Source organism: Quercus robur, chromosome 2 (genome assembly GCF_932294415.1).
Source record: "Quercus robur chromosome 2, dhQueRobu3.1, whole genome shotgun sequence".
Lineage (NCBI taxonomy): Eukaryota > Viridiplantae > Streptophyta > Magnoliopsida > Fagales > Fagaceae > Quercus > Quercus robur.
In genome coordinates, this window is record NC_065535.1 from 57583637 (window position 1) to 57605749 (window position 22113).

The following is a 22113-nucleotide window of genomic DNA, read 5'->3' on the forward strand; positions in this document are numbered from 1 at the left end:
ATAGCCCGCGTTTTTTGTAGTGTGCCCCCAAAATTCCTACTGCTCCATTGCTTCAAAGCCTTCCCACATTGTTCAATCTTTGGCACAATACTCGAACCATCATGCAAAATACAATGCTTACCCCATTCGACTGTGATGGTGTTTGTTCAACCCTTCTCACCAATCCATATTTCTTCAAATCGAAAGGGTTTGTCTAGATTTACTGGTTCTAGAATTTCGGGTAAGATCAAAAGGGGTGAATGATCCATTGTACTGCACATCAGGTGTTGCACTGATGAGCCTCCAAACTAAACAAGCCACTCATTGTTCGCCAAACTTCTATCTAACCTCTCCCAAATGGTTTGCCCCCTTGATAAAAAATTTTTCCAAGTGCAAGGATTGCCCTTATACCTTATATCTAAAAAACTGCACTCATCAATGGCATCCCTAAACAGTTGCATTTGGGCAGGACTCTGACTGGACCCTCCTTTCTTCTCGGACCCCCTCAATATTTTGTTAAAATCTCCTGAGCACAGCCAAGGAAGATCGAATTGATGTTTAACTGATGGAGTAAAGACCATGATTCATGTCTTTTATGTGTGATTGGCTCACCATAGAAGCCAGTGAACCTCCAAGCCCCTTTACTACCTCCCCCAACGATACAGTCAATGTGGTTTTTAGAAGATGACTCCAGTCGCAAGTTTATTGAATCCTTCCAATAAAGAACAAGCCCCCCCCCCCCCCCCCTCTATGAATCCAATGGACTAAGAACATATGATCAAACTTTAAACTGTGTTTTATTTTTTTTAGCATTGCTTCATCCGTCCATGTCTCGGCAATGAACACGACGGAGTGATCTTTTGCCTGGATTAAATCCCCAAGCTCCTTCTCTGTCACTAGGTTCCTAAGCTTGCAACAATTCCACACTATAATACTCATGGCTCTTGGCAGGGCTACTCAATAGCCTCCACCATTGAATTGTTTGAGTTCTGATCTTCTTGAGGGACTTGCATGTGTTTATGTGGAAAATCTGAGGGATCCATCACACTAGAGCTCAACTTCCTCTTCCTCTCTAACTCGGGTTGGACCATTGCTACGTTAGGGCTTGGTTGGTGCAGGATACGTTTCCAAGCTCTGATGTTGATTAGCTACTCTCCAATCTTAACCGCTGATTGCATTGGTTGATTAAATTCCCTAGGGTTTTGTTTAGACGTGACTTGAGTTAAACAATTGAATTCCATTCCTACATCCATATTTATTAGGTCCAATCCATGCCTAAGCCTTTCAACAATAATCCACCACCAATAAATATCCAATATGAACTAAATTCTAAACGAACCAACACCATATGTTGTATTAGAAAAACAAACATCTCATACTCAATAATACATGACCTGACTTACTACTTACTTATCACAACCCCATCCTAATGCTTAAAAGATACTCAAAAAGTCAGTGATTTAGGTAATTATTATTAGACAGTTTAAAAGGTTCCTAGAGTGAATCTTAATATATTACTGTGAGCCCATCTGTAAAAACTCTTCCTCTAAAGAAACAATTACTACGGCAACCTTCCCACCCTAATAGGCTATTTGGATTGAGGGAGAGGGAGGAGTAAAGTAGAGTAGAGTAGAGTAGAATTGGCCCAAAATTAGCCTATTTTCAGCCAACCCTACTCTACTTCCTTCCACTCGATTCCTCTCAAACCAAGTGGGCCCTAACTCTTGGAAGCCCAAGAAATTAAGGCAAAATGGTAAGCTTATTTTCATCTCCCATTTCCATACCAATTTTCTTAAATTTATAGCCCTTGAAGTCGGAACCAAGAGATTTCCTTCAATCCAATCAATTTTTGTAGATATAAAACAAGGGTCATGCTAGGAAAGTTTTGAATAATTTTTATGGAAAATCTAAAATGCTGTCAACAAAATTAATTATTTTATCTCTTTCCTATAAAATGTTTCTAAACATAGTTCTTAAGCTAATGTCCTTAAGGCATTCTTTAATATTTCTCATAAAACAATCCAATGAATCTATAAAAGTAGATGTTAGTAAATGTTATGATTACTAAATCACTCCTTGTGTTTAACTCATCAAAATTTAATTTTATACCCTATACCATGATATCATTAAATGCACTTAAGTTTCTTTTTAGGATAAAATACTATTTTTTTCTCCTAAATTTTGTCAAAATTTTATTTTATTTTCCTTAAACTAACTGAAAAGTTTGTCTTTCATCCTGTACGTATTCAAAATGTTTTACTTTCTATACCTAAGTTAAAAGATCATTTGTCATTTCAAAGTTATTGAAAAAAGTTATTTTTTTTTATCACTATTTTGTTTTTAAACTATTAAAAAAATTATTTACGAAGTTAAAAAAAAAAAAAAAAAATTTAAAGTTTAAGGACGAAATTTCTTTTTTAGTAAAGTTTAAGAACTAAAATACAATATTTTACCGTTCTTCTTAACTTAATACTTGGATGATGTTAGCACACAGTTTCAATCTTCGATAACTATTCGCAAACATACAAGTTGCTTTTTCTTTTATTAGATTCTCATTTCTCAACCAAAAATAAAAGTGGCTCATCTTTGATGGAGGTCTTCACATATGTTTTTATTATTTTCTATGCACAATAGTTAGCACACAGTTTCATCTATGCACAAGACTTTTTATTTGGCGTGCTTTTCTTTTATTTTTTGTGTCTCTAAAACTGAAAGCTATTATCTTGGGAAGCACGGTGCGGCTCCAGGGGTGCTGCACCTGCGTCCGACATGCACGGACGCGCTTTGCGGCCGTCGACGCGGCTACACACACGTCCATAGCAAATCTGTTTTTTTTTTTTTTTTTTTTTTTTTTTTTTTTTTCAATTCAGGCCGATTCGGTCCGAAACAAGCCCAAAATAAGTGTTTCAAAAAAGAAAATAAAAAGCAAAGTAAAAAATTGCGTCAAAACTCTCTCAATGTTCATTCTTTTTTTCCCTTCTTGAGTTTTGATGGGAATGACGAGGTTACATCCCACAGACGAAGCTAACACTAATGACGAAGAAAGCACCCATGACAAAGGCATCCTGAATAATGAAGAAACTAGTCATCACTAACGAATGCAGGGGAGTCATTCAATGCAGTCAATCAATGACCTGGACAGTTACCAAATCAACCAGGCAGACCGTTGGGAGTCTCTTAAAAGCCCCATTATTGGACAAGAGGCGTTACCAAGGAAAGCATTAACAACCACAACGGCTAGCACCCAAAGCCACATATATAAAGCTCTCACATTGTCAACAGAAGGTACATATATACATTCACACTTTGAGAGAGCACTCTGGTTTTTTATCTTGTTCTCCCATTTTCATTTCATAAGGTGCTTTCATTATTCTGACTTTGGCATCGGAGGCGTTGTGGCAGACACCACACCGGTGACCCTTATAGAGGATACATTCGCATCGACAAGGAGTTCCATCTGCCCACTTTGACTGACGAACTCGCACTTCATCAGTTTGGCACCGTCTGTGGGAAAGACATTTTCAAATTCATATTTGAAAATGTAGTTTCCATCAACCCTCTACATTCAGATGGAATCCAACCCAGATTTAGTAGCCTTGGCCCAGCAAGTTTAAGCCCTTGCAGCCACCATTGAAGAACTCATCAAACAAAACCAAGAAATGAAGCTACGACTCCAGCAGGTTCAACAGGCTCAACAGGAAGAAAACTGGTCCAAGGGTAACCTGGAAGGAGAAGGGGATAGTCACAGGAGAGGTACCCCTCAGAGACCAACTACTCCGGACGAGCAGAACTCAGATCTCCTTCGAGAAATGTGGAAGGAGATGGACGAACTGAGGAGCGCCATTAAGGAGAAGACAGACCGAAGCGTAGACAGAATGGTAAGGGCTACGGATTCGCCTTTCACCACGGCGGTACTTGAATGCCCTGTACCGTCAAAGTTTCGCTTACCTCAACTTGAGCCGTTCAATGGACTTAGAGACCCTCAGGATCACCTTAATATCTTTAAGACGACTCTAGGTCTTCAACAACCACCTGACGAGATACTGTGTTGTTCCTTTCCCACCACTCTCAAAGGAGCTGCAAGAGAATGGTTCACGAAGTTGCCGACCTCGTCCATAGACAACTTCGATCAATTGAGTAGTGCCTTCTTGCGCCATTTCATAAGGGGGCAACATCCAAAAAGGCCGGCAGACCACTTACTCACCATAAGACAGGGAGAGAAGGAAACTTTGAGGTCGTATGTCAAACACTTCACCCGGGAGACTCTGGAGGTGGACGAAGCCGATGACAAGGTGTAGCTGACGACCTTCAAGGCGAGGCTGAGGTCCAGAGATCTTGTGGCCTCCCTCGCACAGAACCCACCAAAGACGATGGTAGAAATGCTCCTGAAAGCACAGAAGTACATGAATGCTGAAGATGCTTTAGCAGCCATAAAGGATGCCAAGAAGCCAGGTGACAAGGCAAAGAAAGAAGACAACCGTAGGGGGCAGAAGAGAGAACGACCGGATCGTCGAAACAATGACGGCAATAGGAGGAAAGATGATAAACGTCCTCGGACGGTAAGATTTACTCCTTTGGTTATGCTTGTTGACAAAATTTTCACCAGATCAAGGACGAGCATCATCTCAAATAGCCTAGACCGTTGCACTCATCCCCCAATGTCAGTGACAAGAACAAGTACTGCCGGTTCCACAAAGATTACGGCCACAACATGAAAGATTGCAGAGACCTAAAGGAGCAGATAGAGGAGTTGATACGGAAAGGGAAGTTACAGAAATATGTGAAGAGAGGAGACTATAGTAAATTTAGGGACGACAATAAAATCCAGCATTAGCCCTTTTCCCGGGATGACGACCGTCCGTCCCAGCCTCCACACAAAGTGATCGGGGAGATAAAGACGATTACAGGAGGGCTGTTTTCAGGAGGATCGTTTAAATCACTCAAGAAGGCATACCAGAGACAGGTAAATAGTATCCACGCCATACCTCCGTCTAAGCACCGATGAACATACCAGAACATATCCTTCAAGGAAGGAGATGCCATGGGAGTGAAGCAGCCCCACAACGATCCCTTGGTCATAATGCTGAATATAGAAGGATTCAATACCAAAAGGATCCTCGTCAACAATGGCAGCTCCGCAGACATCATCTACCTCCCGGCCTTCCAGCAACTGAGGCTAGATCCAAGGAGACTGCGCCCCTTTGACTCTCCGCTCGTCAGCTTTAGCGGAAACAGGTTATACCCCAAGGGCATAGTGACATTGACAGTGACGGTGGGGGCCTACCCGGTGCAGCTAACCCGTCAGCTAGACTTCTTACTGGTGGACTGCCCCTCATCCTACAATGTCATCATTAGGAGGCCCACACTCAACAAGTGGAAAGCGGTGACGTCCACCTACTATTTGAAGGTAAAATTCCCAACAGATAATGGCATCGGTGAAGTAAAAGGAGATCAAATCCTGGCAAGAGAATGCTATCAAGCCGTCCTGGCTACGAAGGAGAACCACACGTGGATGATTGAAGAAAATGAAGAAGACAGAATGGAGGCCCTGGAAACAGTGGAATTGGTTGAAGGAGAAGCAAACAAGACGACAAAGATAGGGGCGACGCTAAGCCCCGAGATGAGAACAAGGCTCATAAGGTTCCTTAAAGAAAACCTAGACGTCTTCGCATGGAGACACGAGGATATGCCGGGCATAGATCTAGAGGTCATCCAGCATAAGTTGAATGTGAACCCGGAACGGAAGCCCGTCCAGCAAAGATGAAGAACCTTCACCCCAGAACGAGATCAAGCAGTTGCAGAGGAAGTTACTAAACTCTTGACGGCAGGGTTCATCCGGGAAGTGTACTATCCTGAATGGCTCGCGAACGTCGTCCTAGTAAAGAAAGCAAATGAAAAATGGAGGATGTGTGTAGACTTCACCGACCTGAACAAGGCGTGCCCGAAGGATAGCTTCCCCCTACCGAGAATAGACCAGCTCGTGGACTCTACAGCCGGGCACAAGTTATAGACGTTTATGGACGCTTTCTCGGGATATAACCAGATAAGGATGGCTGAGGAAGACTAGGAGAAAACTGCTTTCATCACGAGTCAAGGACTCTACTGTTACAAGGTAATGCCTTTTGGATTGAAGAATGCTGGAGCTACATATCAGAGGTTGGTGAACAAAATGTTCAGTCAACAGATTGGCAGGAACATGGAAGTGTACGTGGACGATATGCTCGTCAAGAGCAAGGAAGAGCTCACACATCTGGACGACCTGAAGGAAACGTTTGCAACCCTTAAAAAACACCAGATGAGGTTGAATCCAAGTAAGTGTGTTTTTGGGGTAGCTTCGGGAAAGTTCCTGGGATTCATGGTGTCCCAAAGAGGAATAGAAGCAAACCTAGAGAAAGTTCGAGCCATCATCAACATAGCGTCACCCAAGACCGCCATGGATGTTCAAAAACTCACAGGAAGGATAGCAGCTTTAAATAGGTTCGTCTTCAGAGCTACAGACAAATGCCTACCCTTTCTCAAGACCTTGAAGTAGGCTTTTGCCTGGACCGACGAATGCAAAACAGTGTTCCAAGAACTAAAGCGTTACCTGAGTAGTCCATCTCTCTTAAGCCCATCCAAAGAAGGGGAAGACCTATACTTATACTTGGCCGTGTCAGCCTCGGCAGTAAGTGCAGCCCTGATCAGAGAAGAAGGCGCAAAGCAGCTCCCGGTTTACTACGTCAGCCAGGCCTTCCAAGGGGCTGAGTCCAGGTATCCAAGGATTGAAAAGATCATGTTTGCGTTAATAGTGGCCTCGCGCAAGCTAAAGCAATACTTTCAAGCAAACCCTATCATCGTAATGACGGACCAACTAATCAAGAAATCGATGAACAAACCTGAGGCAACCGGAAGAATGGTCCAATGGGCGATTGAACTTAGTCAATTTGACATCAAATACCACCCCAGAACGGCTATCAAGGTGCAATCTCTGGCGGACTTCATCGCAGAGTTCACCCTTCCCAATGAAAACAGCCTTACCGACGGAGTTGATAGATAGACGATACAAATTGATGGTTCGTCAGCCCAGAGGAAGGGGGGAAGTAGGGGTTGTCATAACTACCCTCGACGGAGAGGTGCTAAAATATGGGGTCCAACTAAAATTTCCGACCACCAACAACGAAGTTGAATACGAGGGGATACTGACGGGACTGAGGCTTGGAAAGGCACTTGGTGCTAAGAACTTGTTGGTCCAAAGTGATTCAAAGCTAGTGATTGGGCAGATTAGGGGAGAGTACGAAGCAAAGGAAGAAAGGATGCAGAAATACCTCAGGCTGACGAAACATCTAACTCGGGAGTTCGATACAGTGGAGTTCGTGTAGATTCCAAGAAGTCAGAATATGGGGGTTGACGAAATCTCGAAACTAACGTCATCAGAAGAAGGGGAGATTAGCATGGATCTAGTGATGGAGGTCCAAAAACACCCCAGCATTGAAGAGATTGCAACATTCAACATCCAGAGCACAGACAGCTGGATGACACCCATAATATCCTTCCTCCAAGACGAGCACCTCCCTCAGAACACAGAAGAAGCTAAAAAGGTCAAGAAGAGGGCGGCCAGGTTCACGATCCTTAATGACGCCTTATACAAGAAAGGCTTCTCTATGCCTTACTTGAAGTGTGTCGACGAAGAAGAAGCTAGATACATCCTGGAAGAAATCCACAGAGGAATTTGCGGTGACCACGCTGGCCCCAGATCCCTGGTGAACAAGGTAGTACGAATAGGATATTTTTGGCAACCTATGCAGGTAGACGCTGTTGAGATCGTCAAGAGGTGCGACAAGTGCCAGCGATACGGGAATGTACAACGGCTTCTAGCAGAGAGACTGACGACTATAGCTTCCCCGTGGCCATTTGCACAATGGGGAATCGACATCGTCAGCCCACTACCCCAAGGTAAAGGTCAGGTAAAGTTCCTACTTGTTGCTATTGATTATTTCACAAAATGGGTTGAAGCACAGGCTCTAGCAACGATCACTAACGCTCGAATTCAAAGCTTTGTGTGGAAGAATATAATCTGTAGGTTTGGGATTCCCTTGACGATCATATCAGATAATGGGAGGTAGTTCGACAGCCAAGGCTTCAGAGAATTCTGTTCAAACCTTGGGATCAAGAATCAATTCTTGTCCCCGGGGCATCCCCAGGCAAACGGGCAAACGGAAGTAACGAATCGAACGCTGCTCAAGATTATCAAAACCAAGCTGGACGATGCGAAGGGTGCCTAGCCAGAAGAATTACCTAATGTCCTGTGGGCTTACAGAACCACAGCAAGAACCTCGACAGGAGAGACCCCCTTCAGGCTTACCTATGGCACAAAAGCAGTAATCCCAGTCGAAGTGGGGGTAACGAGCATCAGACAAGGAACGTTCAACGAAGGGTGCAATAACGATGAACTGCGACTCAACTTGGACTGTCTGGATGAAGTAAGAGACAACGCATCCAGCAAGATGACGAAGTACCAGAAAAAGATGGCCGAGTACTACAATAGGAGGGTTAAACTTAGGCAACTGGACATAGGAGACCTCGTCCTGCGCAAGACCACTACAGCAACTAAAGACCCTACCCAAGGAAAGCTGGGTTCTACATGGGAAGGACCTTACCGAGTCATTCACTACTCAAGACAAGGCAGTTATCACTTAGAAACCATGGACGGACAAAGACTCCCTCGACCATGGAACATTGAGCATTTAAAAAAGTACCACCAGTAGATGTAATAGACGAATGCGTTCATTCTTGAATTTAATAAAAGAATTATTCCTCTGATGTCTTTGTGCAAGCAGGTCTAGTCAATCATAAGGAATACAAAAACTAAGTAACAAGATTCCACCTTGACGGATGTAAGTTACTGACGATAACCCCAACGGGTATAAGACATAAAAACTAAAGTAACAAGATTCCGCCTTGACGGATGTAAGTTATTGATGACCCCTCAAACGGGTACAAGGCTATAAAAACTAAGTGATAAAATTCCGCTAAGACAAATGTAAATCACTGATGTAGCCTGAGTGACAAAATTCCTTAAATGGATGTAGGTCGCCAAAAAATGGCTAAGTGATAAGATTCCGCTTTGACGGATGTAAGTCACCAACGAAGCCATAAACGCAAAAAATGTCCTTTGAATGAGTACATAAGCCAGACGAGAAGGCCCCGCCTTGACGGGAACAAGCCACTGCAGGCGCAATCCTTTAGCAGGTGCAAGTGACAGGATCTCGCTTGACAGATTCAGGCTACTGACGAATCCACAAAAAAGGAAAGGAGAAAAAGTAAAGGGACAAGAACCTTGCAACAAATCAAAACAACACTCAGGCTGTATCCGAGCTCATCAAAATGATTGTGAGTAAGTAACAGATCATTGACGAATAAAGAGATCGCAGCAACAAATCCATGTTCAAGTGCAAAATATGGACGAATGTAAAATGGCCAAAACATCTGATAAACAAGTAAGTATGCTCGATTAAAAACCCATAAACGCTGGGCCACAAGCATTGTTTTCAAAATAAGATAACAACTAATTGTTCTGGAATTAGATTTACAAAAAAAAAAAAAAAAAAAAAAAAAGGCCCAAAACATGACAGGCATCCACCAAAAATAAGAAAATTTTCTAAGTAACTAAATCAGGCATCAACAACGACATCCTCACTGGCCGGGGCGTCAGTAGCAGTCTCGGGGGCATCACCTTCTGGGGCGGAGGATTGAGCATCTTCGTCCATCGCCATCTCCTTATCAACCTCCTCCAGGTCTAGACTCTCCATGTCGACCCCAGCAGGATGCTTGACCAGATACCTCCTGAGAAGCTCGAAGCCTTTGAAGTACCAACTGAAAAGTACTGTGTTGTACTCGTCAGTGGTCTGGAAAGCCTCAACTGATCTGGCAACGATGGTTTTAAGTTTCTCCTTGGCGGAAAGAAGCTGCTCATCCTTCTCCTGAGTCAATTTGCGCTCGACCCTGAGATCGTCATCCAATGTCTTGACCTTTTCCTTCAAGGAAGTTGTCTCGTCCATAGAAGCGATCAAATTCTTCTTCAGATCAGAATTCTCCTTTTCCAAAGCCTCCATCCGAGATGTTAGGGATGCCACCTTGGCCTCTTGAGTGAAGTATTCAGAGGTGATATGAAGGCTCTCCCCCAACACCTAGAAAGAAATCAGTAAGTCGTCAGTAAAATTTTTTTTAAAAAAAAAAAAAAAAAAAAAGGGTGGGAAAGGAGAACACCTTACCTGGATGAGCCTGTGGACATGACGAGACGCGACCTCGTTCAGGGACATGTCAGAGAGGGCCCTCAAATCCGTTGGAGTAACAACCTCGTGAGCCCTATCCACAACCAGCCTCTCGTCATCCCATATAGTGGACGATCGGGAATCAACCTTCTCCTTCTCCTTACCAGTCACGCGTGGCCTTTTGGAGCCTGGAGTAGGGATCTCCTTTATCGACACGGTCGGAGAGGCCATCCTCGTCGTCTCAGTAGCAGAAACTATGGGAGTGACGGAGTTGAGGGGATTGATGGCAGGGCCCTTCCCGGTTACACGCACAACTTTTTTCCCTAAGTTGGACAGCGGTTCGTCCTTTTTGGACCTCATCTTCGCATACATGTCCTTGTTAAACTTGGTCGTCATCTCTGCAAGAGAAAAACACTTAACAGGAAATGCTGTGTACATGAGAAGAATCAACACTGACAACAACAATACTTACTTTTTTTGCCCTCAATGCCAATGTTACGAAGAACGTAAGGAGATGGGTCAGGTCCAAGGTTGTAGAAGGCAAGGGTCTGGGGATCAACTAGATCGTCCCAGCTCTCAATCGTCTCTGCATACCCGATTGCGGTTTCAATGCGCTCCTTGTGCCTACTCTTAAGCTTAGGCCGTCTCTTAACTGTACCAAATAGAAGATATAGGAGTTAGCAATACTAAAGCATCAAAAGTGGCAAAACTAAAACAACAGGGAGAAATACTGACGCACCTAAGGTCGGGGTTCCCCACCGACGAAGCAACCTCGGGATATCGCCCCAATCACTACTGGATTAAGTCTCAAAATCATCCTCGGACACAAAGAAAAAGCGCGACTTCCAATATCTGAAGGACGAAGGTAAACCCTTGACAATCCTCGTTCTTCTCTCCCAAGGGACTAACTCATAATACCCACACTCCTTTGACTCTTTTAAACGGTATAGATAGGTGAGTTCACCTACCCTGATCATATCTCCGTTGGAGGCCAACCATATTTGCATATAGTTGATCACAATCCTCCATGAGTTGGGCATGAGCTGCCCCGGAGCGATACCAAAATGGGCCAAGAGTTCCATCAGGAACGGGTGGACGGGGAGCCTAAGCCTGCAGGAGAAGGTCGACTCATAAAAACATACTTCACTCGGAAAAAAGTGACAGGCCCTATCTTCATCCTTGGGTAGACGAACACGAACTCGCGCCGGAAACTGGAACCTATCCTTGAATCTACTCACAGTTTCGGCATCCAAACCACACACCTCCTTGAGGGCATAAAAAGCCCTAACCTCCCGAGGAGCAGAGACGGCTGTGTCCCCTTCCACTGGGTCACCATTAGACGACAACCCAGTTTCGAGGTTGCTAGACCTAACCTCAAACATCACTTCTCTCCTTACTAAACCCTCAAACCAATTAAGCGATTGGCGAAGCAAAGGCAGCAAGTCGCCCAAAACAATACTCAGACAATTACCCTCAAACACAAAATTTTCTAAATGCGGGAAAACACCCAAAGACCCCCTTAGGCGTGCAAAAAGAAAGGAGATCGATGGGCAAGCTATCCTAACCTCCAAACTATCAACCATGGAAATATAGAAAACAAAGGGCAAAGAAGGACAACACAAGTTAAATCCCCAAGAAAATCAAAAACCGACAAAAGCAAAGGAAGAAAAGAAAAAGAGAATAAAAAACTACACTACAGTAGGATAGAAGGAAAAGGTAAGAAAAAACATGAAAGGAAAAACATACCTTCACAAATGGCGAAACACCAAGGCGCAGCACACTCGTTTGGAGAAGAAGGAAGTGTCGAGAAAATCGCTCGGAGTAGCGTTTGGGTGTTTTTGTTTTGTTTTCTGAAAAGTAAAAGAAACTAGAAGAGGAGAAGTTTTAAATTAAGGCTAAAAAACGATTGAAAAACCAGCGGGAAACCCAAGAGTCATGCCCTTAACTCCACGGATCAGCACGTGCCACGTGGCCACGTTGCGTGTAGCGCCACCACTAAGCATTAAATTCGGAACAAAACCCCAAGAGTCACAGACAGCTCAAGAAAACTTTTCATCTTCTGTGATTTTCATGACACGTCATAGACGACCGCAAAACTTGGGGGGCAACTGATGGGAATGACGAGGTTACATCCCACAGACGAAGCTAACACTAATGACGAAGAAAGCACCCATGACGAAGGCGTTCTAAATAACGAAGAAACTAGTCATCACTGACGAAGGCAGGGGAGTCATTCAATGCAGTCAATCAATGACTTGGGCAGTTACCAAATCAACCAGGCAGACCGTTGGGAGCCTCTTAAAAGCCCCATTATTGGACAAGAGGCGTTACCAAGGAAAGCATTAACAACCAGAACAGCTAGCACCCAAAGCCACATATATAAAGCACTCACATTGTCAACAGAAGGTACATATATACATTCACACTTTGAGAGAGCACTCTGGCTTTTTATCTTGTTCTCCCATTTTCACTTCATAAGGTGCTTTCATTATTCTGACTTTGGCATTGGAGGTGTTGTGGTAGGTACCACGACCCTTATAGAGGATACATTCGCATCGACAAGGAGTTCTATCTACCCACTTTGACTGACGAACTCGCGCTTTATCAAGTTTTACTAATTCTATTCTACCCCATGGCATCAAATATAAACCCCCCCCCCCCTCCCAAAAAAAAAAAAAATCCAAAACAAAACAATGAATATTGAGAGAGAGAGAGAGAGAGAGAGAGAGAGGCAAAGTGAAATCAGGAAAAAGAAGTCGGTTCAGAGACTTAAATCAGAAGAAGATGAAGAAGTGGGTTCCAGGAAAGAGACACTTCACGGTGTAGGTTTGAGCTTTGAAATGGTGAGATTGAAGTGGTGTTAGGTGAGATAGTAAAATAAAAGAAACAGTAATTTACCAAAAAAAATAAAGAAACAGTAGGGGCAGGGACTAGGGAGTCGCGTGGATTTGAAATAGTGAGATTGAAGTGGTGTTAGGTGAGATAGTAAAATAAAAGAAATAGTGAGATTGAAGTGGTGTTAGGTGAGATAGTAAAATAAAATAAAAGAAACAGTAGGGGCAGGGACTAGGGAGTCGCGTGGATTTGAAATGGTGAGATTGAAGTGGTGTTAGGTGAGATAGTAAAATAAAAGAAACAGTAATTTACCAAAAAAAATAAAGAAACAGTAGGGGCAGGGACTAGGGAGTCGCGTGGATTTGAAATGGTGAGATTGAAGTGGTGTTAGGTGAGATAGTAAAATAAAAGAAACAGTAATTTATCAAAAAAAAATAAAGAAACAGTAGGGGCAGGGACTAGGGAGTCGCGTGGATTAAAGTGAAAAGGCTGAAAATGTAAAATTCTTGGAAAGTACAAAACTACAAATGCACTCTTCTTCTTTCTTTCTTTCTTCCTTTTTTTTTTTTTTTTTTTGAGAACACAAATGCACTCTCTCTCTCTCTCTCTCTCTCTCTCTCTCTCTCTCTCTATATATATATATATATATTTTGAGAATCCAATGCACTCTATTTAATAGTATATAACTAATATAAAAAAAAGGAATAATTATCCTATTATTTGCATATTTGTAGTTACTTTGGTAATTGACTACTATCTTTTTAGAAAATTTGTTTATATACATATATATATTTTATAATATAATAAAAGTTGGACTGAGAAAATTTATTAAATTGTATCAAATTATAGAAAATTTATTAAATTTCTTTTAAAAGAATTAAATTTAGTTAGTTGGTGACATAGATCAACTATACCTAAGAGACTAGTAAGTTTAAATAGCAAAAACTAAAATTGTTCATCTATATCCCTTCTTTCTTTATTTCTGTTCTTTTTTTTTTTTTTTTTTTTTTTTGAAAACTTCATCTATATCCTTTCTAATTTAACGTCTCATGGACTCTCTTTTTTTTAACTATTTTTTCTTTCACTTTTTTATTCTTAGGATAAACTCCAAAATTTAGTATAGAGTTCTGATTAACGTTAATATATAGATATAGAGTTCTAAATACATGAAGCCTGCATTAATTGATATACTAAAATTGTTCATCTATATCTTTTCTAATTTAATGTCTCACACTCCTTTTAAAAAAAAACTTTTTTTTTTCCTTCACTTTTTTATTCTTTGGATAAACTCCAAAATTTAATATAGAATTATGATTAACGTTAATATAGATATAGAGTTCTACATACATTAGGCCTACGTTAATTGATATACATTAAGCTTCCTTGGGCTTGGTTATCCCTACAAAATGAATAGTTTTGCCATGGGTGATATTCATGGACTTTTATAAATCTTGTAAGAGAGGTATTTCTTGAGGGATGAATAATTATATTTCCCATGAGTGTGGGATTTAGTAGATGTAAAACAAGTGTCAAAATAATATTTGCATTTTGTAAATATGTGCCAAAATAGCATTTAGGCTTTGAGCATAAAGTAATTGTTTTTGCCAAAATAGTATTTTGGGCTTTGTGAAATAGTTGCCAAAATAGATTTGAGCTTTATAAAATAGTGCCAAATTATTATTTGGGCTTTTAGAGATAGTTGTCAAATTAGTATTTGGGCTTTGTAAAATAGGAGCCAAATTAACATTTGAGCTTTGTAAAATAGTGCCAAATTAGTATTTGGGCTTTGTAGGGTTTTGTAAAAATATTGCCGTGTAGCAACGGGCTTTGTAAGGGTGCCATGTAGCAATGGGCTTTGTAAGAGTGCCGTGTAGCAACAGGCTTTGTAAGAGTGCCGTGTAGCAACAGGCTTTATAAGAGTGTCGTGTAACAACGGGCTTTGTAAGAGGGTTTTGTTGGGCTTTTTGGATTTTCCCACAAGGTAAATGCTTTTGGGCTTTTTATAGAGATGGTATAATTTTATGACTCAATATGGTGGTATAATTTTATGGCTCAATATGGTAGCAATATGGTGAATATTTTTGTGAAAACCCAAGTTGAATAATATGTGGGTTATAATGGGTAATATTTGTGAGAGGGCCAAGGCAATTTATGGGGCTTATAAATGGAATATTTGTGAAAGCCCAACAACATGGAGAATATTTGGGTAATATATAAGGGGAATATTTATGTGAGCTTAAAATAGTTTAGGGGCTTGTGTGGGTATTTTTGTGAGTGGCTTAATGAAATCAAGGCCCGAAAATTTGTACTTCAACAACCATAAATCCCAAAAACATGCTTGATGAGACCCCAAATACACATTTCGTCGGGTTCAACCTCGTTTGATACTCCCTCAATGTATTAAAAGTCTCTTTGAGGTCATCCAGGTGTAATTCTGCTTTCCTGCTGTTCACAAGCATGTCGTCCACATAAACTTTCACATTTCGTCTAATCTGCTTGCTAAACATCTGATTCACCAACCTCTAATAAGTCGCCCCTGCATTCTTCAAGCCAAATGGCATAACCCTGTAGCAGTATAACCCCTGGCTAGTAACAAAGGCTGTTTTCACCTAGTCCTTCTCGTTCATGCAGATTTGGTTATAGCCTGAAAATGCATCCATGAAAGTCAACAACTCATGGCCTGCTGTTGAATTCACTAGTTGGACAGTCCTGGGAAGTGGAAAGCTATCCTTCGAGCAAGCACGATTAAGGTCTGTAAAATCCACACATATGTGCCATTTCCCTTTGGACTTCTTTACCATGATGACATTGGCTAGCCTTTCAGGAGCAAAAACTCGTCGCTTTTGCTGGACGGGCTTTCTGGTAGGATCAATATTCAACTTGTGTTCTATCACTTTGTTGTCTATGCCTCTCATGTCTTTGTGAGTCCAAGTGAAAATATCCAAATTCTGCTTCAAGAACTCCACGATCTTGCCCTTTAGGTCTGAGTTAAGTCCTGCTCCCACCTTTGTTACTTTGGTAGCATCTCCTTCTACTAGGCTCACATCTTCCAGCTCTTGAGTAGGTTTCCTTGGTTCTTCTTCACCACCCAAGCGTGGTTCTCTCTTGAAGCTAATACTGCTTTGTAACACTCTCTAGCCAAAAGCTGATCCCCGCATATTTGCCCTATCTCATGTGGGTTTGGAAACTTCACTTTCAGGCAATAAGTCAAGGTTACAGCCTAAGCCGATTCAGTGTAGGTTTTCCTAGGATGACATTATAGGATGATGGACAATCGATGATCAGGAAGTCAACCTGGTTTGTTACTTGGGTAGGATGTGTTCCAGCTGTAACGGACAATGAAACAATTCATCTTGGATAAATTCTATCTCCACTGAAACTGACTAGTGGGGAATTGAAAGGTCTAAGCTTCTTCGGATCCAACCTGAAATGTTGGTAGGTTTTCATGTATGTTATATCTGCAGAGCTCTCGTTATCAACCAATACTCTCCTTGTTTTGAAACCTTTAATCTCCAGCATAATGACGAGTGGATCATCGTGGGGTGCTTAATCCCACTTGTGTCTCGTTCAAAACATGTGATATTGTCACTCTCTGATCATCGACACTTTGGAGACGGATGTTTGATGTGAACAGTATTGATCTGCCTGTAATAAGTCTTCTTCAAGGACTTGTACGACCCTCCTGATATGGGTCCCCCTGTTATTGTCCGGATCTCACCCACGGCTTGCTTTGGATGGTCTCATCCATCATCCTTGACATCGTCATGGGGTTTGTCATCAGCCATTGCTCGGGGGTGGTGGTCCCTCTTGATGAACTTTTGGAGTTTTCCCCGTTGAATCAGTTCTTCTATTTGTTCTTTCAGATTGTGACATTCATCAGTGTAATGGCCATGATCCTTATGAAAACGACAATACTTCTTCGGGTCACACTTTCTAGAGGACGTGCTTAACAGCTTAGGCCATTTTAGCCCCGGTTCATCCTTAATCTGCATCAGGATTTTGTCTGCAGGCATCACTAATGGGGTGAAAGTCATCTTCTTCTTTGGAGTGTCAGAACTGCTCTTACTGGTCTTAGTCTCTGAATATGAATCCTTACGATCCTTCTTCTTACCATGAGAGTCACCAAGTTCTTCCTTTTTCCGTTTTCCAATTAGCCCCTTCGTAGTAAAGGCGTCCTCTCCATTCATATAATTCTGGGCTTTGAACAGGAGATCTGTCATAAAAGTTGGCGGCGTCTTTCCCAACGAAAAGATGAGATCGGGGTTATTAAGTCCAGCTTGGAAGGTCGTCATTATCACCTAGGCGTCAGCTTCGTCAATCTCCAACACGGCCTTGTTGAAACGTTTTACATAATCCCTTAGGCTTTCCCCTTCCTGCTACCTTACTGTTAACAAGTAAGAGGTTGGCCTCTTTTGACGTTGTCCTCCAATGAAATGGCGAACAAACGAGTCACTAAGCTGTTCAAAACTTGTTATGGAAGACGCTGGCAACTTACTAAACCATACCCTAGCAGCCCTTCTAAGGGTGGCAGGGAAAGATCTGCAGATAACTTCATCCGAGGTCTGTTAGAGGTTCAGAATAGTCTTGAAGGCCCCTATGTGGTCAAGTGGGTCCTTCGTGCCATCATAGAACTCCAGCTGCGGCAAACAAAACTTTGGAGGCAAAAGGTATTCCAACACATTGGTTGTGAAAGGAGAATCTGTTTGTTTGAGCATGCCATCAAGATTCATCGCCATCTTCCCTTTCATTGCATTCTTCACTTCGTTAAGTTCCCTTCTTAAGCTTTTCATCATATGATCATTGTCATGCATGGACTGCCCTGTGTATTCAGTTGCATATTTTCCCTTCCTGTTTTCAGGGCTACTAGCCTCCTCGTCATGTCTGCTACGGCTACGTCGATGATGGGAGGCGTTGCTGCCCTTAAGACAGGCTCGACGCTTCAACTCTTCATTTTGCTTCATTAGCTCTTGTACATTTGTTGTTAGACCTTTGATCTATTGAGCCATCACTATAGGATCTGGGGGTGGTGCTGGTGCAGAGTCCATCAGGTGATAGGAGCTTTATCGGTAGGAGCACGATGGTTTGAGAAAGGATTAACCAGTCGTTCCCCACAAATGGCGCCAAACTGATGAAGCCAGATAATGACCTCGTCAGTATGCTCCTTGTTAGTGCTGATGGACAGTCTCTGATACTTGTTGTCAAGAAAAAGGGAGGCAAGGGAGGTTTCTTTGGTGTGGTACTGATTGAAAATACTTTGATGCTTAAGTCAGCAAAAACAGCCTTCAAAGGAATTCTATTACAAGTGAATGTCTAAAATTCTTACATGCCCTTTACCTGAGTTCTATTCTCCTTTTTATAGCTTATTATGGATAGGTGCACTTATGTCTGTTAATGTTGCTCTGAACGTTTTTCTCTTGAGAGAAACGTAACATTAATTGACACTGATGATTCCCTTTAAGGTGTAATGGATAGCCGTTGGGCTAACATTGCTCTTGTAACTATTCCAACACACTCATTGCTTGATAGCTGTCTTGTGGGCAGTTATTTGTACTTCAATGAGTGATGGCTTGCTTCGGCTATGAGGGTGATGTATGGTGACAAGGTCTTGCCCTCTATCTTCTTCCTAATTTGAGTGTGGCTAAGATCGTCTTTCATCTTGACGATCTCCACGTTGATATCTGTCATTGTCCGTATTTCATTTCTTAGACTTTGAGTTTTATTTCCTGTGTAGGCCTAAAAGTGCATTAGTAGCCATAGTCTTCTTTAGACCAATGTTGAGATTCAAGCTTGACTCTCAAAAACAAACCCAAGTCTAGAAAGGCCATCTCCTTAGCTGGGCACATGACTTTGCACAAAAATAACTCAAAAAAGGATTTTGCCAAATATTTTTAAAACAGTAACAATTTGCCCATTTTTTATTTTTTAAACCACTGCCCCATGCAAAATTTCATCATCAAAGTACCAAAATCTAACCAAATGATTACTATTGGCCAAAATTATAAAAGTGATGAAGCAAACAGTTGTCCCATTAGAAAATTTTATTTAGTTTTTAACATATTACATTACACATTTTGATACATATAACATCAGAAACCATAATAGTCAAGACATCAACAAATGGGTAAAGTTCGTACCTAACGTTACAACTGCCACTAACAGGCACGTCTTACAATCAAGACCAGAGAGGTCCCTGGTGCCTTGAGCCAAACCAAATACACTACTCGACGAATCAAGCTCTATGTCCTCGGTAGCAGAGAATTTTGGATCGGCATTAGCTTTATTAGATAAATTGTTTAACAACTCCCTAACTTTTAGACTGAATGAAACGAGATCGTCTACATCTTGGGCATTCGACGTGTAGAATTTGTAAATATAAAAACCGGTAACCTCTCTTAAATTGGTATATGTTTACTATTATATGAATATATATATATATATATATATAAAATAAATAAATAAATTAAAAAAAAACCTTAACAATATATAGAAAATATAAATAAAAATGTATTTAATAATTTATTAATAAACATATCCCATCACACCTACATCTTACTTTTTCAAAAATTACCGAATCCGCACCCGTGCTTCTTACTATAATTGTTCACAATATTTTATTATTTACAAAATGATAGTGTTTATGTAAATTATATTTCTTAAAGATGTACTATGCATGACATTCTGCAAAACGTATTGAAATACAATGTTCACGAAGATGATTGCAAAAGGAATGAGGACCAGGCTGTTGTCCCTCATCACCACATGGCCTCTAAAATATAGGACTCAAGTCTCAATTCACCAAAACAAGATGATCTATATTTCACTTGAAAATGAGCGAGTTCATTTTACAGTTAAAATTAAATGATGTGGTATTAAATTCACCTTTAGATTTATAATATTTAATCTATATCATAAAATGAATCCATTTTAAATGGAAAATATTTTAATACCTATTGACCAAAGAACTAAGTTATTCCTTGTTCAAATGGACAAGTTTTATTCTTGCGTTATTCATTAGTAATTACTACCCCTTCTCCAAAAACCAATTTACCAACTGAAGAGATTGAGAAAAAGGAAAAAAAATATTGCACTCCCAAAATTTTTTGTCCTTTGTAAATTAGTTATACTTTCAAAGGAAGAAATTATAAAACCTTCTAGAACACTTGGGTTTTCAAGGCATTGAATTCTCACCAATGTTTGCGTTACTCAAGCCTAACTACAACAAAAAGTATTTTTAATGACAAAAATTAGTGAGGATATATTTTTTGTCACTAAAAATAAAGATTCTGACACAGAAATAGATTCTTTCTCATTTTTTTTGAAATAGTTCGAGCAGTGCTTGTAGAAGTACCCCCAGTTTTAACTTTTAAATCAGAAAACATTTTTTCAACAATGTCAAGATTTTTAGTCTGAGAGGTTTTAAATTTCACTTTTTCTCTTTGACTGGGTAAATCAATCAAAGGTTCTCAGGTTTTGAAGCAGTAGTTGTTTCACCAATTTTTTCTTCAATACGATCAAGCTGTTGACCAATAACATGCAAAGATTCATTAGTAAAATTGTTTTGTTCAATAATACTATGAATAGGTGTTTGTTCATCAGCAATTTTGAAAGGAGAGGTCTTCACTTAAGTTCTTTTACATTTTACAAGAAATGTCTCAAGGGGCGGATGGCTAGACCAAACAATGGTTTTATCTTCTTTAACAAAATTTGATTTTTTTTTTATCACATTCAAATGATTTTGGGAAACTTCATCCTTTGAAACATAATAGTTTTCAAGAAAATCAAAAAACAAATTGTGTTTTTTCAACTGATTCATCTTTTCTTTCCATTTCCTTTTAACACGATCTTTTTTAGATTGAGCAAAAGTACTTTGGTAATATTTTCTTTTATCTTTGTTTTTTTGCAGAAATAAATTCATTATACAAGGAAACCATATCTATTTCAAAATTTTCATCCAAAACATTTAAAACTCTTAATTGACTTTCGAAAATAGGGGTTTCAACATTTGTTTGAAAATTAGAAAAAAATGGTGACACAGGAGGTTTAACTTCTTCTTCTTCTTCAATTGCAGTTCTGCTATATGGAGAGGAAGGTTTTGGTTTAGTAGAGTAAAAAGTAGTGCTAACTTGGGAGTTGCTACTTGAAACTCCTTTTAGCTTTAAATCAGTGGGTTTTTCGATATTCTTTTGTAAAAATTCATTGAGATCTTGATCTCTTTTTGAAATACTTTCAGATCCAGCAAAGGAATGTCTTCCTTTGTTGATCCTTAATGGTTTGTTATCATGAAAACTTATTTTAACAGTGCCATCAAGATATTGTTGAATATGAGTGAGATTTAACTCATCAAAAATAGGTTTAGCAGGAGGAGATTCTTGTTCCAACAACCATTCAGTGGGAAGTGTAACGTCTTGCCATTGAATCATTTTTGGGACATGAGTCTTAGGATCAGCGGTTGAACATTGAATTAACATGGTTTTACCAGCAGGTTCTCTATTGATCCTAGCATCGGGACTCAATTGAGTACCTAAAAGTCTATAATAAATACGATAAATCAAAGCAAAAGGCTTACTGCCTTCTTCCATGTTATAACCAGATGTCAAAATATTTAATGTCAAAGCTTTAACAATATTAGGATCATCCAAAGCAAGAGAAATATCATGATAACAGTTAAAATAAACAGGACCACCATACATAGAAGCAGTAATCATACCAAGAATGCTATTAGAAAAGACTTTAAATCTAGCATCTCGTAAACACATGAGAACAGAAGCATTAATACCCTTTCGGGTGAGTGGTTTAACAGTAACTTAAACAAGTCCAATATGCAAATAACTAAATTTTTTAGCAAGAAAATCATTAATATTTCTTTTAGAAAACAAGCAACATTTTTCATGAGTTTTTGAAATAGAAAATTATTAGGATATATGTGATTCACTTGTTAGGAACATATGTCATTATTTTATGTAATTGGCTAATCTTTTGACAAAACGCACTTTACTTGTATTTGGGTAGATCTAGGATATGTTTAATACTTTAAGAAACTTTGTTTCAA

The 22113-nt window shown here is 40.3% G+C and overlaps 1 protein-coding gene across 2 annotated transcripts; it reads right to left on the bottom strand.

The window, feature by feature from the left end:
- Positions 1–9325: 9325 nt before the first annotated feature.
- LOC126714149 (uncharacterized) lies at positions 9326–12852 on the bottom strand. 2 transcript variants are annotated; one of them, XM_050414160.1, is made up of 4 exons: positions 11976–12852; positions 10702–10881; positions 10230–10627; positions 9326–10145 (listed from the first exon to the last, which is right to left on the bottom strand). In XM_050414160.1, the coding sequence occupies exons 3-4, from the start codon at positions 10623–10625 to the stop codon at positions 9630–9632; spliced, it is 912 nt and encodes a 303-aa protein (XP_050270117.1). In that variant the 5' UTR covers positions 10626–10627; positions 10702–10881; positions 11976–12852; the 3' UTR covers positions 9326–9629. The 2 variants fall into 2 exon arrangements, with proteins under 2 accessions (XP_050270117.1, XP_050270116.1); XM_050414159.1 differs by having other exon boundaries at positions 10969–12852.
- Positions 12853–22113: the final 9261 nt, after the last annotated feature.